The 19606-nt window shown below is 42.3% G+C and overlaps 1 protein-coding gene across 1 annotated transcript in view; it reads right to left on the bottom strand.

Annotated features, from left to right (window-relative positions):
• The window catches only part of LOC119119485 (inositol 1,4,5-trisphosphate receptor type 3-like), a 217030-nt gene that overhangs the window by 175389 nt on the left and 22035 nt on the right, over window positions 1-19606 (bottom strand). The window contains exon 3 of the mRNA XM_037245907.1: window positions 1413-1534. Coding sequence (XP_037101802.1) covers window positions 1413-1534 — 122 coding nt within the window. The remainder of the gene's footprint in view (window positions 1-1412; window positions 1535-19606) is intronic.

Below are 19606 nucleotides of genomic sequence, written 5' to 3'. Positions count from 1 at the left end.
TTTTGAATGAATTTTAGATGGATCTATTGTTGTCTCTTCTTTGTAAGTTATTTGCCACTTATGGAGTTGTTGTTGTTGAAGCACAATGCACAGCAAATACAAGGTGGAACACGAACCTGAATTATTTAAAAAAAAAAAAAGAAATTGAATTTGTTCCGGGACCTACAGATGTTGAAATAGTCGTATGTTTGATCAAATGTTCCCATATGAATACATTGCAATTCGTATAATTAGTTCCACAGCCAAAAAAACGATAGCTCCTTAAAAATACTGCAGATAATTACAAATAGCAATAAAACAAATGCATTATATCAGCGATGTAAAAAGAAATAAATGACAACGAAATAATCCATAAAAAAAGATAGCTTAGAGACACATAGATACATACGTTCCGTAACTTACTGTAACTTACAGTATGTGAACTTCAAATTAAGTCAGCTTATTTATTTTTTTTTATTGTATTTGTGATTGTTCTGTTTTTTTATCCAACTTACATAACGTTAACTTAAAACTAACTTATTATTATTATTTATTGTGTTATTTGTTTATTTATTATTTATTCATCACTCTTATTTTATTCATTGTTTGTGCCTTCTTGTTTTTATTTTTTTTGTGTTGTTTACTTGTATATATATATACTGTATAACTCCTCACTTGAGGGAACGAGGCAATAGGACAGGGGAATGCCCTTCAACGCTTATTCATTACGTGACTATTTATTTATTAATCAACAATTTATTCATACTCAATGCTCTATTGATTTATTGCTCAACTCTTTGTTTATTACTCATGTGCATTATTCTCTTTTGTTCCGTTTTTCTGTTTGCTATTTGAACCAGAATTTTCTGAGAGTAATCCCAAGGTATAAATAAAGGTCTATTATGGTGCCGCAAAGCCTAATGATGCGTCGTCACATTTATTCTGATTAAAAGCCTGATAAAAATAAAAATGCTTCATGCACACACGCCATTCAGAATATTCAGATTGGATCACTACCATTCCGATCAAAAAAAAATTCCATATGAGAGGGGCGGTAATTGTTGATAGGTAATCCGATCAGTACGTATGAAAACACTTATATTTTTCTTATTCATATTTTCTTATTTATTTTTGTGTGCATGAAAACAGTGAATTCGGTCAAAATCTTTATCTGAACTCTGATCGGATTGAAGAAATTTGACTATGTAATCGTAGCCAATTAAAACTACTGTAATTTGACCTAGAGTATCCATATTTTAGACATTTGATGATAGTTCAGGCCTAAACACATGTACGAACATATTTGAGGAAAACAAATATCGTTACATCACATGCTACATGACTACATTATTATTAATTTGTTTCTAAATCAAAAATGGTACTTCCCCAAAAAACATTTTTTGTTAATGAAACGGTGTAGATGTGAAAGTTACCTGAAGTTTTTGCAGCAAAACCACGTCGCCAATCTTGTCCTTCTCATGTTTGGCCTGTTTGGCCTTCCAGAACTGCTTCTGTGCTGAGTAGCGACTCATCGGACATACCTTGAACAGGCAGTCTGAACAGACGAAATAATGTTAGCACGTGGCAGCATGCCGAAACCAAGATAGTGTGAATAAAGACAGGTTATTTTGGGTTTACCAATTGTTCTGTAGACCTTAGACCGGCACTCTATGTGTCAATATGTCTCTTATCCCTTGATGTTCACTTATTGAGACTACAGTCAAACAACAGCAAAGAGGAGCTTCAACTAGAGCTGCTCAATTAATCAAATTTAATCATAATCACGATTTTGGCTCCAGACAATCTCAAAATTCATATAATCGAAGACAAACGATTATTTGGTGTTTCCGTTCTGAGACGTGCATGTGCAACTCAACCGCGGTGCCCACACGTGTGTGGGGAGTGGAGATCCAGGCCATATTTAACAGGCATTGTTGTACCGTATTTTTCGGACTAAAAGTCGCTCCGGAATATAAGTCGCATTAGCCATAAAATGCACAACAACGTGAAAAAAAAACATATATAAGTCGCTCCGGAGTATAAGTCGCATTTTGGGGGACATTTATTAGACAAAATCCAACACCAAGAACAGACATGAACGAGCAACAACAGGCTAAACGATAGGTATGCTAACGTGACATAAACACAAACGAAGAGCTGAGAACGGGCCTGACGTAACATTCAGAGTTATTCAAAAAACTATTACATAAATAACATGTTTATAAAACCATCTGTGTCACTCCAATTCATTAGATCCATCGATCGTCCTTTATGTCAACAATGGGTGCGCGCCGCTGACGGCGCTTGCACTTCAAAATATTCCACAGGCCCATATAACGATATATAAATTATATATCAAATAACTACTATATAAGCAATAATATTATCAAACCATCTGTGTCACTCCAAATCATTAAATCCATCGATCAAATTCTTCGTCCTTTGTCAAAAACGCCGCGCGGGCGCCCTGACGTCAGCCTTGTCGTTATTCCACAGATCTAGTATATAACTATATTGTAGCGTTAACAAAGTACAAGGAAAGACGTGGGTTTGGTAAACGGCTCTTTATTTAACAAAACAAGAGTTCAACGAGCCAACAACTACTGAACTGTAACAATAAAAACATATAGAAGTTGCTCCACGAAATAAAATATTTCAAATAACTATAACATAAATAGTTAACCGCCACACGGCCCGAAGCACCGGCGTCGACTTCCAGGCGTGTGGCGGCGTGTACTTCAATCCCCGGAGGTGGCACTTCCAGCCACGGAGGTGGAAGAGAGCTCCATAGAATAGGACCGGGCGTGCGTAAAAGCCATGTCCGAGCCCCATCCACCGTCCCCGGTCAGCCACCCGCGATGACAGACGCTCCATTCGATGAAAACTTTCGCGTGACGAGCACCCCCCAGTCGCCCTATTTTTATTTTTTTTGATTGTGGTAAAAAAAGAACTATAAACTTTTCACTTTTAGAACTATAAACTTAGTTTAAAAAATTTCAATTATGAACTATGAACTGACAAGTTCATTTTAAAATGTGTGAATTCAACTTTGAACTCGTTTGTGTAGAAAATGAACTTTCCTAACAATGTTAACAGGAGAGTGTTTTTTTAAAACATGTTCAATAACTATTGATCCAAAAATGTTCAATAAATGCCTTTCCAATTCCAAAAACATCCATCCATCCATTTTCTATACCGCTTGTCCCCACGGGGGTCGCGGGTGTGCTGGAGCCTATCCCAGCAGTCATCGGGCAGTAGGCGGGGGACACCCTGAACCGGTTGTCAGCCGATCGCAGGGTACACAGAGACGAAAAACCATCCGCACTCGTACTCACACCTAGGGGCAATTTGGAGTGCCTACCAAGCATGTTTTTGGGATGTGGGAGGAAACCAGAGTGCCTGGAGAAAACCCACGCGGGCACGGGGAGAACATGCAAACTCCATACAGGGAGGGTCGGAGGTGGAATCAAACCAGCACCATTCTAATTGTGAGGCGGAGGTGCTAACCAGTGCGACACCGAGCCGCCCTCCAAAAACATAATTATGTAAATAATCGTGATTTCAATATTGAACAGAATAATCGCGATTATGATTTTTACCCATAATCGAGCAGCCCTAGCTTCAATAGAATTTTGGATGTGCCCAAATAGAGTGGGTTGGCTCTCATCACAACAGTAACATTACTGGAAATGTGTTGTAACAATTTTATTACACATGCAGACTGACCAGACTGAATCCTTAGTTGTTGAGATACTTTATGTAAATTGCTAGTTTTGCTATACATTCCTTCAACACTACCAGCAAAACACAAATAGCCCGAATAAAAGTGTTGATTTACCTACTTGACATGAGTGAAGTGATCTGAGGCAGTTTCTTGATTTAAAAAGTGACAATTACAAAAAGAACTATTACTGTCGGGCTGACCTGTCTCTCCATTAGTTTCGCTGTCCAATCGCTTGGTTCGAGTACTTTGTTTGTTTGTTTGTTTGTTTATTCCAAATATTCTAATATTACAAATACAGTTTTTTTCCATGTATAATGCGCCCCCATGTATAATACGCACCCTAAAAATGGCATGTCGATGCTGGAAAAAGCCTGTACCCATGTATAATACGCACCCAAATTTTGACTTTTTTTTTTATTTATTTATTTTATTTATTTATTTTTTTAAAGTCCCAATGATCGTCACACACGCGTCTGGGTGTGGTGAAATTTGTCCTCTGCATTTGACCCATCCCCGTGTGATTTTGATCCATCCCCTGGGGGAGAGGGGAGCAGTGAGCAGCAGCGGCGCCGCGCTCGGGAATCATTTGGTGATCTAACCCCCCAATTCCAACCCTTAATGCTGAGTGCCAAGCAGGGAGGCAATGGGTCCCATTTTTATAGTCTTTGGTATGACCCGGCCGGGTTACTTAAGTCCGTAAACATAAAATTATTTCAGAAAAAAGATCATCTTTGGGAACAACCGGATGTTATTCTGCCGGTCAGTATCACTGCGCATGCAGTAGCAAACTCGATAGCGAAGAAATATGTGAGACTCTCAACGGGATCACCAATATTTGAGTGATGTTCCAGTTATTTATCACAATTATTTATTATTATAATAATAATATATATAATATATATAATAATTATTTATTTATTATTCACAATTGTCATGGTGATCTTTCTGGTGATTTCTTAACTAGGCTGGATGTATTTTTTTGTTGGCGTTGATTTCTCCGACTGCCCAGAAAGGCACCACCGCGATCAGTTAGGTTAAAATGAAAAGAGAGGAAAGTGACGTTGTAAAGAACCATCCGTGACAAGATTTTCTTCAAAAATTGTTGTACCATGATTTTCTTCACAAAAAAAAAAAAAAAAAAAAAAAAAAAAAAATCTTTTTTAAATTGTACCCATGTATAATGCGCACCCCAGATTTTAGGACAATAAATTAGTTAAATTTTGCGCATTATACATGAAAAAAAACGGTAATAACAAGCTTCCTGTTTGTTTTCAGACAAAGTCCTTGCACAAAACCATTTGAAAATGAAATTGAGGAAGTAAAATAAAACAGAAAAAATAACATACTCGGAAAGGCGTGTGAGGAAGCATAGCTTATTAGTACTCACCCCTTTGTCAAAAAAAATGTATACATTATACATTCATATACATGCATATATGTACATATACACTTACATGTATACATACTTATCTACTCACACGCATAAATGTATGCATATACATATCCATCCATCCACCCACCCATCCATCTATCCATACATCCATCATTCCATACATACACACATGCTGGCCTCTGCCTCTCATCACCATGCCATATTAATTAATGACAATCATAAGAACTTATTCATGATCATTAGCCCGCTAATTCTTCCATCCATCCATCCATCCATCCATCCATCCATCCATCCATCCATCTTCTGTCGCTTATCCGGGGTTGGGTTGCGGGGGCAGCAGCTTTAGGAGGGACGTCCCTCTCCCCAGCCAACCCGGGGGATCCCAAGGCATTCCCAGGCCAGCTGAGAGACATAGACTCTCCAGCACGCCCTGGGTCGTCCCTGGGGTCTCCTGCTGGTTGGAAATGCCCGGAACACCATCCAGGAGGCATCCGGATGAGATGCCCGAGCCACCTCATCTGGCTCCTCTCAACGTAGAGGAGCAGCAGCTCGACTTCGAGTCCCTCACGGATGACCAAGCTTCTCACCCTGTCTCTTAGGGAGAGCCCGGCTACCCTGCGGACAAAAATAATTTCGGCCGCTTGTATCCGGGCTCTTGTTCTTTCGGTCATGACCCATAGCTCGTGACCATAGGTGAGGGTAGGAGCGTAGATCAACCGGCAAATCGAGAGCTTCGCCTTTCGGCTCAGCTGCGTCTTAACCATAACGGATTGGTACAGAGTCGCATTACAGCAGACCCTCCACCGATCCGCCTTTCGATCTCACACTCCATCCTGCCCTCGCTAATGTTCATGAACAAGACCCCAAGACACTTAAACTCCTCCACTTGGGGCAGACTTTCATCCCCGACCTCGAGAGGCCATTCCACCCTTTTTCGACTGACAACCATGGTCTCAGATTTGGAGGTGCTGATTTTCATCCCGACCGCTTCACACTCGGCTGCGAACCCCTCCACTTGGGTTGAAGAAGCCAACAGCACCACATCATCTGCAAAAAGCAGTGATCCGATGCTGAAGTCACCAGATTGGACACCCTCAACGCCTCGGCTGTGCCTGGAAATTTTGTCCATAAACGTAATGAACAAAATCAGTGACAAAAGGTAGCCTAAGTCCGACCCTCACTGGAAACGAATCTGACTTACTGCCGGAAATGAACACCAAACTCTGACATTGATGACTGGTGAACCGTCCTTATCAGAGCACCATGTACTCCCAAAGCACCCCCCACAAAACTCCCGAGGGACACGATCGAACGCCTTCTCCAGGTCCAAAACACGTGTGTCACGACTCATTCCCGGTCAGTTCCTTGTGTCTATATGTTGTCATGGTTTCTGTCCGCGTCTCTGAGTGCTCGCCCCTCCCCTCCTGTGTCTACTCACAATCAATGTGTAATCACAGTCACCTGCCTCTCGCTACCTGTCTTGTATTTAAGTCCTGTCTGCCTCTCACTTCCCGGTCGGATTTTAGTTTAGTTTATTTAAAGGAAAGGTCGACATGTAACATCAAAGTTTCATGGACTGGCCTGACTCAGTTCAAGAACTGTTTTACAGCAGGTTCCTATAACATTACATACATTTCAATACAATATATACAATATATATATATATATCTTATTGTTAATGGGTGCAAGTTTGGTTTGTTATTAAAAAATATGTGTATAGCCGTTTAAATTGCATAATAGAGGTGGCTGATCTGATTTGAAGGGGTATCTTATTCCAGATCAAAATAGATGTGCGGATAAATGAGTTAAGACCAAAATTGTTTCGGTATGCTGGGGTTCGGATGAGGTCCTGTGTAACTGAGCGGGTGATGCGGGCCTGTCTTTCATTACGGCCTGGGATGAGTGAATTAACTATAGGTGGGAGAGAATTTGTGTGTAGTTGATAGAAGAGTTTTATTGCCATGATAATTGTGTAATTCTGGAAGGTTAGTGCATTGGAGCGTGCAAGTGACATGCAGTGATGGGTCCAGATTGATAGTCTGCCATGTATTTTGTATGCTCTATTGTATAGTCTGGCTATAGGATCCAGAGTTTCTTTTGTGGTGAGAGACCAAATGGGAAGACAGTATGATAGGTTAGACCAGGGGTGGGCAAACCTTTGGACTTGCGGGCCGAATTGGGTTCTAAATTTTGACCAGGGGGCCGAACCAGGAGCAGATGGATGTAGTGTTTGTGTGAAGTAATATAAATGACATGTAAAGGTCATTGCATAAAAGGTTTTGGCCTTTAGTAGGTAGATGGCTATTCGAAAAAAAGCTTTTTGAAAACAAATGCATTTATTAACAGCATTGAAAAAATATTTCACCAAAAAACTACTATCAGTGATTCTTATTAAATACGACACTGTTATGATGAATAACATTTTCCATCACTTCAGCGCCTGCAGGTCAGATTTAGGAAATATGTTTATCTAATGAGGCGAAATCACATCCAACGGCAAACATTCTGACCAAATACATCATCTTGAAGAATCAGTGAAAGAATACATCTAAATAAAGTAATAAAGAAATCAATAGTATTGTTGGTTTCCCTTTTTTGCTAGTGCATCATAGTCTGGAGTAAAATTTGTTGTGGTAATTCTTAGGATAGAGCCGAGGTGTCGGTCCGTTAACCTAGATCTGTGACGGGCTTTGTTGACGTTCATGTGGCTGAACGTCTTCTCACACACGTAGGTCGAGCCAAATTGTCCACTCTTTTTTAACATTCGGCACTCAGTGTCCACCTTTCTTTTCTTCGGGCCACTCATTTTAATGGAAGGATTCCAGGGGAAGGTTTGTGGGTGGCATTAGCGTAAAACTGTATCTGAAAACTCAGCTCGCGAATTACGAGAATATTGACGTCACAACCTACACTCGAAATTCGGCACTGATAGATGAAATTACTACGTACTACTGAGTACGCACACGCACTTGTGAGTGTGCACCGAGCTTTCTGACACGGCTCCCGGGAGTAAATGCGCGGGCGGGCGCTTCCCCATCTACTGGGGAAACATTGTAATTGCAGGGAAAATGACCCCAAAAAAAATGAATAAGACAATTTATTCAGGTTTGGCGGGCCGGATGTGGCCCGCGGGCCGTAGTTTGCCCATGTCTGGGTTAGACAGTATGATAGAATGTAGATAAATATTTGAGTTTTGAGGATTGTTTTCGTCTCTAGTCTGTTCTGTTCATGTCTCTCGTCTTTCTGTCCTGGCTAGTCTTGTCTCTTTCTTCTTCTTCTTTGTGTCAGTTAATCTCGGTCTGTTTCTGTTAGTTTGCCGGTTCCTATTCGTTTTTTCCCCTCATCTTCCCTTCCAACTCCCTTTTCCCTCAATAAACCCTGGTCCAAACTGCATTTGGTCACCCTGGCTCCATTCCGTCCGTGACAGAACAATCCGACCACTTCAGCGACCAGCGCCTGGACCAACCTCCGCCACCAACTTACGTATCCGCGACGCTGGACCCACGTGCGCCATCGGGACCCACCACAGAGTCGCCGAACCGGTGGCCACAGTTGGACATTGGCCCAGCGATGCCGGACCCGTGGCTGCCGTCGGAGATTGTCCCAGCGCCATCAGACTCGCGGCCACCATCGGGCCTCACCCCAGCGTCGCCGGACCCGCGGCGTCGCCGGACCTCGCGCCAGCAGCGCTGGACCCGCTATCATTCCTGACCCCGCTCCCACTGCTGCAACACGCATCTGACTCCTGCTGCTGCGTGCGGCTCTGGCTCTCCGTATGCCGCTGTGTGTGCGGCTCTGACTCTTGCCGCTGCACACGGCGTTCACTTCCGAGTTTCCGTCGAGCACGGTTCCGTTCCCGAGTTTCCGTCGAGCGCGGTTCCGTTCCCGGGTTTCCATCGAGCACGGTTCTGTTCCCGAGATTCCGCCGAGCGCGGTTCGGACTCCATGTGCCGCGGCACGCGCTTTGGAGTTGGACGTTTTTTGTTGTTGCTGCCAGTTGGGACTCTGCCACAGACAATTGGGGTCATTGGGACTGATGCGAGAGGAAAAGGGGAAAAGAGAGGCGAGAACGCAGCAGAGCAACCAGCCAGGCGTACCGCTACACAGCGGATAAGGCAAACGGGAACCAGGTGGCAGGCGTGCGTGTGTCAAAGCAGACAAAAAAGCGTGGACTGACCAGTGACGAAAAGCGTCTATATACCATACAATCTTAATCACTGCCTCAGCAGCCTTCTCTAGCTCCTCTACAGTCACATGTTCACTGCGTGGGGTTTATTTGGACCCCCGTCTTTTGATTCTTGCTACTACTTTTACAAGTCTTGTCCTCAAAGAGAACTGACTTAGTGGATTTCATCTCAGTTTTTAGTTTCAGTTGCAAGTACTTGAATTGTCTTGACTTCAAGATCCCATACGAGTAATTCTGTTGAAGTATTGGATTTTATTTGTCATTCACGCTCCCAAAGAAACTCCAGACCTCGTAGCCATTTGGTTTAGTGAATGTCTGAAGCACGAAGACCTCGAGATGCATGATCAGCTGGGTTTTCTGAAGTGTCCACATCATGCAACTGTGGAACCTGCGAGCATCATTGTTGATGTATCCAAGTACAACTTGTGAGTCGGTCCAGAAAAAGTATTGGTTTATTTTCACGTCAAGTTCATGTTTTAACATCACACTGACCTTTGCAGAGATCACCGCTGCAGCAAGTTCCCGTCTCGGCATACTTGTTACAAGTAACCCTTGCTTTTGCCGTGACGGGACTGCAAAGGACTTCATCCTTGTTGGTTTGGTACCTGAGGTAAGAACAAGCACCCTGTGCAGCTCGCGTCTGAAAAATGATGCAACTTTGCTCTGACTATGTTGTGAAAGTCATGTGGATGGTAACATCTTGGGATTGAAACCTCTTTCAACTTGAGAAGACAATTCATCCATTCCTCCCACCGTGGTTTTATGTCCTCTGGGAGTTGATCGTCCCAGCCGATGCCTCTGTGACAAAGTTCTTTCCACTTCGGCTGAATGGAGCGTTGAATCCAAGTAGAATGTAAAGAGAAGCAATGACTGACAAACCACGACGGTTGATCTTTCAAGCTGATGTTAAAGATGAATGTGTCATCTTTTATAGACCATTGAATGCCAAGAGCCCGTTCTTGTGGCGTTAGATCAAACCCTAAAGGCTCAATGTTTGCTGTTCTTTCGGAAGGGTCTAAGCAAGAGAGTGCTTCTTCCATATTTGAGTTGAACTCATGAAGGCGCAAGCCTCCTTTTTTGCACAACTCTTGAGCTTCAGCGATCAGTTTCTGGGCTTCATCAACAGATGTACACCGATAAACCCATCAATCACATAAAATGCTTTCTCCATGAATGATTTTTACTGATCATACTATTGTTCGTTGGTCTTTAATTTTCTCTTAAGACACTGTAGGTCAGGGGTCTCAAACTCTCATCCCGCGGGGCAACTGCGGCCCCCGGGATGATAATTTGCAGCCCCCGTCTTAATATAAAAGATTAATGTTAGTGCGGCCATCAAGATTGATATAAATGACACTTGTGGTGTGCGGAGCTGAATGAACCAATCACGGTGAGGTATATGGCTCTGGAGGGCGGGACATCGGCCGGGCTGTCGAGTGCCTCGCTCACTTATTTATTCATTCCTCCAGTCAGCTGGGCGGAGGTGAAGCCGTGAAGCCGCTGACTCCGCTCGGCGCCCACAGTCCTCCAACTAGGCGCGTCGCGAGTGAAACTGAAACTTAAAAGTAAATGCGTTTACATGACACTTGAGAAATTCGGGTAACTGCCATTATCCGATACGATCAGAGAAGGAGAAATCCGATAGCTATCCAGATCTCTCTGCCATGTATATGCCTTTCTCCAATAACGATCGGAGAGCGAAAGTGCAGTTCAAGTTATAATCTTCATCAGTAGCGTCCAAACGGTTGCTTATGAGATGACAAATTTCCCTTGTTAGAGTAACACAGGCATCCTGTTTTTTTTGTTTGTTTTTTTACAATCTCTAGTGTGATGTCACCATCACCGTATTTTTCGGACTATAAATTGCAGTGGTTTTCATAGTTTGGCCGGGTGCCGACTTATAATCAGGAGTGACTTATATGTGAAATTGTTAACACATTATTACTTAATCATTCACCTATTAATTACTTAACAGTATTGATGGGATAATGAAGCTTCAAATTTGCTTCATGAACCAGAAGGTGTATTTTTTACTCCCATAGATGGCACTCTCTGTTCAAGATTGCTGTGACTTAAACCCCCTTATCAAAAACAACAGTGCCATCTAGAGCAGTGATCCCCAACCTTTTTTGCGCCACGGACCGGTTACGTGTCAGAAATATTTTCGCGTACCGGCCTTTAATACATTTATATAACTAAATAATACATTTATATAAATAAATAATACATTTATAATAAATATATGAATACGATGAAACAAAATGATACGACTGGCATAAAAACAAGTATAAACGACATTAAAATAAAACTCACCATTACATTGAATTAGTGGGAGCACTGAGCTTGTTTCTCAGAAACGAGCCGGTCCCATCTAGGCGTAATCGGAGACAATGACACCCGAAGTGGTTAAGGTTTGTCTTTTAATGCAGGATGCTTGGTCTCCATGTGCCGAAGCAGTTTTGAGGGCTTCATTGCCTCGTTAGCTAGCCTGTCGCCACATATTATGCAGAGTGGGCTTGGCGCGTCATAGTCTTTTAAATGCAGCTTTCCTTTTCTTAGAAGTCGTAGCCTCTTCTTCTTCCGTCTCCTCATTGGGCTTTTTTCCCTTTCCGAAGAAGCTTTCCAAACATCTGTTTCTTGCTCATTTTTGCTTGCTTCGCGGGCTCAACTGAGGTGACATGTCACGTGACCGAGACGAGCGTCTTGACCTGAACCGACGGATGTAATTGGGAGAGAATCGCCAATTTTTTTATATTTTTCAAAATAAATACTTACTCATTTTTGCTAGCTTTGCGGGCTCGACTGGGGAAACATGTCACGTGACCGGGACGAGCGTCTTGACCTGAATTAATTGATCGTCGATTAAAACATTTTTTTTTTTTTCTGTGTGGCTTGGCGGCCCGGTACCAAGTGACCCGCGGACCGGTACCGGTCCGCGGCCCGGTGGTTGGGGACCACTGATCTAGAGGAGTCAAAAATACAATAAATGGTTCATGAAGCAAATTTGAAGCTTTATTATCCCATCACGACTTACTAGTATATCACTTCACATGTTATTTTCACACTAAACCACATGAGAGCGGTCTCGGCCTCTGGAATAATTGGAACTGCAACTGACGATGAGTCTGACATCCACTGACTTCCGGAGTCAGCGGAGTTGTTTATAAGTGATGCGGAGTTGTTTATAAGTGACACAGAGGACGACGATTTCGATGCATTTAATGATTTGGAGTGACACGGATTGTTTGATAAGCTTGTTATTTATGTTATAGTTATTTGATATATAGTTTATATATACAAACCGGATTCAGTTGAAGTTGGGAAATTGTGTAAAATGTAAATAAAAACAAAATACAATGATTTGAAAATCCTTTTCAACCTATATTCAATTGAATACACTACAAAGACAACATATTTAATGCTCGAACTAATAAACTTTATTTTATTTTTCAAATAATAATTAACTTAGAATTTAATGGCTGCAACACGTGCAGTAGAAGTTGGGAAAGGGCATGTTTACCACTTTGTTACATCAACTTTCCTTTTAATAACACTTTTGGAAGAGAGGAGACTAATTCTCTTAGCTTCTCATGTGGAATTCTTTCCCATTCTTGCTTGATGAACCGCTTCAGTTGTTCAACTCTCTCTCTCTCGTGTAACGTCAGAGCTCCAACTTGGTGTCGTGGAGCCACGCCAGCATCTCTGGTCCCAGGTCGAAGAGGCCGGCCTCTGAGGGTGGTCTATATAGGGGGCAGGTGTTGATGATGTGGTCGGCTGTCTGCTCGGGGGCTTCACACTCGCATGCCGCACTGTCCGCCAGTCCCCACTGCCGCATAGACGTGTTGAAGCGCCCAACACCAGTTCTTAAGCGGTTGAGTGTGGTCCACTGCTGGCGAGGTAGTTCGTCTCCTCCTATGGCGCCGTCTCCTGGTTCCCAGACATAACGGTGCATGAGGGAGGGGCCAGCTGCCTCCCACTCCTGCTTCCAAGCTGCTGCCAGCCAGGCATCTCTGGAGATGTCTTCAGGGATGGAATTGAGCATCTCTTGTGCTGCCATGTTGTAGGGGTGGCGTGCCTTGAGTCTGCTTGGTGGACTCTGCTGCAGAGAAGACCAGCGCTTGGGTTGATATCCGCAAGATCTTAGCAGAGGCTCCCCACGTTGTTCCAGCAAGGCGGCGGATCAGTGCAACCCTGGATGTCACCTTTGCCTTCAGATCTTCGAGGTGTTGTTTGAAGGATAGGGTCCGATCCAGACGCACGCCGAGGTACCTCGGGGCTTGTTGAACCTCCGGGCGTTTGCCCTCAATGCTCACTGCCAGTTCTCTCCTTGCTTCCCTGGTGCTGAGGTGGTATGATGCACCAACAGTCTTTCCAAAGCTGAGCTGGAGACGCCACTTTTGAAGGTATGCTGCCATGGTGCGCATGTCTTCATTCAGGCCGTCTTCCGTCGCCTTCCACGTTGGTCGACTCAGCATGATGGCAAGGTCGTCTGCATAGCCATACTTTCTGGATGCTCTGTCCGGTAGGTCGTATATATAGATGTTAAATAGTGTTGGTGAGAGAACTGACCCTTGCGGTACCCCGCTCCTCAGTCTACAGAGCCTACTGCACTGCCCACTGCTGGTTTGGAAAGTAAAGCTGCGGTTGTTCAACAGTCCGGGGTCTTCCCTGTCGTATTTTACGCTTCATAATGAGCGACACATTTTCAATGGGAAACAGGTCTGGACTGCAAGTGGTCCAGGGGAGAACCTGGACTCTTTTACTTCGAAGCCACGCTGTTGTAACATGTGCAGAATGTGGCTTGGCATTATCTTGCTGAAATAAGCAGCGGCGTCCATGAAAAAGACGTCGCTTGGATGGCAGCATATGTTGCTCCAAAATCTATGTACTTTTCAGCATTTATGTTGCCTACACAGAAATGTAAGTCACCCATGCCATGAGAACTAATGCACCCCATACCATCACAGATGCTGGCTTTTGAACTTTGCGTTGATAACAGTCCGGATGGTCCGCTTCCTCTTTGGTCCGGAGGACATGACGTCCAGTGTTTCCAAAAATGATTTGAAAAGTGGACTCATCAGGCCAGAAAACACTTTTCCATTGTGCATCAGTCCATTTTACATGACCTCGGGCCCAGAGAACCCGGTGGAATTTCTGGATGTTGTTCATAAACGGCTTTTGCTTTGCATGGTAGAGTTTTAACCCTTACTGATGTAGTGACGAACTGTATTTACTGACAGTGGTTTTCTGAAGTTTTCCTGAGCCCATTTGGTGATATCCTTTACACACTCATGTTGGATTTTAAAGCAGTGCCGTCTTAGGGATCAAAGGTCACGGTCATTCAGTCTTGGTTTCCGACCGTGGCGTTTACGTGCAGTGTTTTCACCAGATTCTCTGAACCTTTTGATGATATTATGGACCGTGGATGTTGAAATCCCTAAATTCCTTGCAATTTTTCTTTGAGAAATGTTGTTCTTAAACTGTTCAACTATTTTCTCAAGCATTTGTGGACAAAGTGGTGAACCTCACCCCATCCTTGCTTGTGAATGACTGAGCATGTTTGGGGAGGCTCCTTTTATACCCAATCATGGTACCCACCTGTCCCCAATTAGACTGATCACATGTGGGATGTTCCAAATAGCTGTTTGATGAGATTTTCTCAGCTTTCTCAGTATTTTTTGCCACATTTCCCAACTTCTACTGGACGTGTTGCAGCCATGAAATTCTATGTTATTATTTGGCAAAAAACAATTACTGTATTTTTCGGACTAAAAGTCGCTCTGGAATATAGGTCGCATTAGCCATAAAATGCACAATAACGTGAAAAAAACATAAGTCGCTCCGGAGTATAAGTCGCATTTTGGGGGAAATTTATTAAACAAAATCCAACACCAAGAACAGACATGAACGAGCAACAACAGGCTAAACGATAGGTATGCTAACGTGACATAAACACAAACGAAGAGCTGAGAACGGGCCTGATGGAACATTCGGAGTTATTCAAATAACTATTACATAAATAACACGTTTATAAAACCATCTGTGTCACTCCAATTCATTAAATCCATCGATAGTCCTTTATGTCAACAATGCCGGCCGGGTGCACGCCGCTGACGGCGCTTGCACTTCAAAATATTCCACAGGCCCATATAACGATATATAAATTATACATCAAATAACTATTATACAAGCAATAATATTATCAAACCATCTGTGTCACTCCAAATCATTAAATCCATCGATCAAATTCCTCGTCCTTTGTCAACAACGCCGCGCGTGCGCCCTGACGTCAGCCTAGTCATTCCACAGATCTAGTATATAACTATATTGTAGCGTTAACAAAGTACAAGGAAAGACGTGGGTTCGGTAAACGGCGTAAAAGCCATAATAGTTTTTCAAACCTTCTGTGTCACTCCAAATCATTAAATCCTTCAAACTCTTCGTCCTCCGTGTCACTTACAAACAAAGCCGCTAATGATGCCGGTAGTACGTGGGGCCCTTCGTCATCTTCGTCATCCCGTGATCGAATCTTTGTCCTTTATGTAAACAACCGCCGCGCCGCGCTGCTGACGTCACTTGAAATTCAAATTACAGTAATACCTTGCTACATCGTTGTTCGTTTATTGCGGTTCCACTTTTTTTTTTTTTTTGGGGAATTTTGAAAATTTGTGAAAAAAGTCGCTCCTCAGTATAAGTTGTCCCCCGACCCAAACTATGAAAAAAGAACGCAACTTATAGTCTGAAAAATACGGTACACGCACTAATCAGCGGGTAACATGGGACAGGTGGTGGCGATCAGAGTCGATTCGCACACGTACTTCGTATTGGCGACGCGCACCCCCGAGATCTAGCGCGGAGGGCGGCTCAGCCGGCCAAGAGAGGAGACGTGACACGGCAATGATCCCGGCTTTCCAGGAAGCTTGAATTGTGCCTCGTAAGCATGTCTCTTTGTCTATGCCATTTTAGAGGGTCCTAATGCTGTTTTCTATGCACATACGATCGTATTTATTTATCAATGGCGGCTGAGGTACGTACTCTCCGTGTTACGTGAAGTCCTCTGATTGGTTTACCGCCCTGATCGACGTAAAATGTAATGTCCTCTGATTGGTCAATTGGGTCTACATATTACGTTTGTTTATTACGTCTCTGTGTGGCCGAAGCCACACAAAACAACTTTACAGATTTGCACAAACGGTAGTATTTATTTGTCTACTGCATCCGTGATTTCCTCAATTGATTCCAATCACTGCCTTGCTGTTGATCTGCTGACCCTAAAGCTATACTGACTCTCAGCAGTTTGTATTTTTCCAAAAATGCATCCATTCTATTGTTAAAAAGCTTTCCCAATATTTTTGAGTTGCAGCAGAATTGAGATTGGTCTATAGTTTGTAAAGTTGTGTTTGCACCCAATTTTATATTGCAGAATTACCTTACCAATTTTCATCTGATTTGGGAAGACAAAGTGCAACTGTGCCCAACATTTACCGTATTTTTCGGACTAAAAGTCGCTCCGGAATATACGTCGCATTAGCCATAAAATGCACAATAAAGTGAAAAAAAACCATAAGTCGCACCGGAGTGTAAATCGCATTTTGGGGGAAATTTATTCGACAAAATCCAACACCAAGAACAGACATGAATGAGCAACAACAGGCTAAATGATACGGTATGCTAACGTGACAAACACAAACGAAGAGCTGAGAACGGGCCTGACGTAACATTGACAGTTATCCAAATAACTATAACATAAATAACACCTTTATCAAACCATCTGTGTCACTCCAAATCATTAAATCCATCAATCGTCCATTATGTAGACAATGTGTGCGCCGCGCCGCTGACGTCGGCTGCAGTTAAAATTATATAACGATATATAAATTCTATCTCAAATAACTATTATATAAGCAACAATATTGTCAAACCATCTGTGTCACTCCAAATCATTAAATCCATTGATCGTCCTTTATGTCAACAATCCTTTATGTGCGCCGAGCCGCTGACAGCGGTTGGAGTTCAAATTATTCCACAGGCCCATATAATTATAAACAACAATTTTATCCAACAATCTCTGTCACTCCAAGTCATTAAATCCCGTGATCAAATCCTTTGTCCTTTGTGTAAACACCGCCGCGTATGCGCCGCGCTGCTGATCAGTTGCAGTTCAAATTACAGTAATCCCTTGCTACATCGCGGTTCGTTTTGTCGTGGTTTCACTGCATCGCGGATTTTTGAATTTTGAAAATTTGTGAATAATTTCACATATAAGTCGGTCTGAGTATAAGTCGTCCCCCCACCCAAACTATGAAAAAAGGCGACTTATAGTCTGAAAAATACGGTACAAAGCACTGATTAAAACTTCTTGCCACCTCATCCATATTATAATTTTCAATATAATTTAGTTCAAAATATTGAGCTAAATTGTTTTATATGTTAAATTGTAAATATTATTTTTGTTATCCTCTAATTTATTATTATAGTATTATAATATATATATAAATATGATATAGTGCATATTATATAATGAAGTGAATGTAGTCAGTAATTTATCTCTTTCGTTATATATTGCGTCCCAGTCCTGCTCCATTAATTCGCGCTTTAGTTAAAGTTAAAGTTAAAGTCCCAATGATCGTCACACACACATCTGGGTGTGGTGAAATTTGTCCTCTGCATTTAACCCATCCCCGTGTGATTTTAATCCATCCCCTGGGGGAGAGGGGAGCAGTGAGCAGCAGCGGTGCCGCGCTCGGGAATCAGTTGGTGATCTAACCCCCCAATTCCAACCCTTAATGCTGAGTGCCAAGCAGGGAGGCAATGGGTCCCATTTTTATAGTCTTTGGTATGACCCGGCCGTGGTTTGAACCCACAACCTTCCAGTCTCAGGGCGGACACTCTACCACTAGGCCACTGAGCAATTAGCAAATAGAGTAGAGTAGCAATTGCCTCTTTTGTCCTAATTCTTCAGTGATGTTTGTGCTCCCCCAATTCAATTCTATAATTATTGTCATAGACAGTAAATACTGGAAGGTGGTCAGTAAAATGAGTAATTAATATCCCACTTGCTGTCCTGTTTTCTATCACATTGGTCACTATGTAGTCTATCAGAGTCTATGAGATGTTACTCTACTGGGTCTAGTAATTGTAGGAAAGAGACTCAGATTATGCATTGAATTTTGAAAAAATCATCAATACTCATTTGCTTGTTGGGGTTTAGTATATCAATATTATAATCCCCACAAATAAAGATATTATAGTTCCCCTTTTTTTATTACAATGTTTTCCATTTATTCCGTAAACTTGTCAGTACGAGAACCCGGAGCTCTATAAACACAGCTCATAATAATATATTTTTTCTTTTCCATATAAATCTGAACTGTGACACATTCAAGAAGGCTGTCCACCACATGCATCATAGCCTCTGCAATTTTGATATTCAAATTCAGATCAACATAGATTGCAATCCCACCCACAGCTTTACTCTGTTGTTATATATAAATGCATAGCGCTCCATCTCAAAATGCATTCCATTTTCAGTAGTAATCCAAGAAACAGCAATTATATTAAATGGCTGTTTGAATGTGTGCAGATAATCCCTAATGCTATTAAAATTTGTATATAAACTTTTAATAAACAGTTATTGAAATGGATTATAGATAGGTTATCCTTTGCTAAAATGTTCTCATTGCACCACCGAGAGGCATCGCAGGTCCTTCCTCCCTGCTGCCATCAGACTGTACAACCAGGCCGATCACCGTAGCTAACGGACAAAATAACATGCAATAACGTGCAATAACCATATGTGCAATCACACTATGTGCAATATCTGTCTACCTCACACTCTTTTACCTGCTTTCTTTGCACTGTTTTTTATTTTTTATTTTTTTCTTCACTTGCACTATTTTTTTTTTATCTAATATTTTTTTTATCTCCACTGCATATTGTGTATTGTGTATTTTGTATACACTGTCCATATTTTTTAATTATATATACCTTCTACTTCTTTAGAATCTTTTACCCCCTTCCCCGCATGCGTGTGTGTGTGTATATGTTAAGTGTACTGCTGCTAACATAGGAGTTTCCCCATTGAGGGAATAATAAAGGATTATCTTATCTTATCTTATTGTACTGATCAACATTGTGCTTCCTGTTAACAAATCTCAAAATGACCACTAGCTTGTCACTGCTGTTTCTTGTGAGTAGCAGATGACAGGCTTCAACCTGGTTGGAGTCCAGAGCAATTCCTTTTGACTGCAGAAACGCAGCCACCTGTTGCTCGGTTGAGCTTGCATTCAGCTCACAACTGGGTTCCCCGTCGCTGCCTGCCGTC

This window comes from Syngnathus acus, chromosome 2, assembly GCF_901709675.1.
Source record: "Syngnathus acus chromosome 2, fSynAcu1.2, whole genome shotgun sequence".
In the NCBI taxonomy this organism is placed as follows: Eukaryota; Metazoa; Chordata; class Actinopteri; order Syngnathiformes; family Syngnathidae; genus Syngnathus; species Syngnathus acus.
Note: the sequence above shows the minus strand (reverse complement) of the source record. Positions and strands in the feature narration are given on the sequence as shown.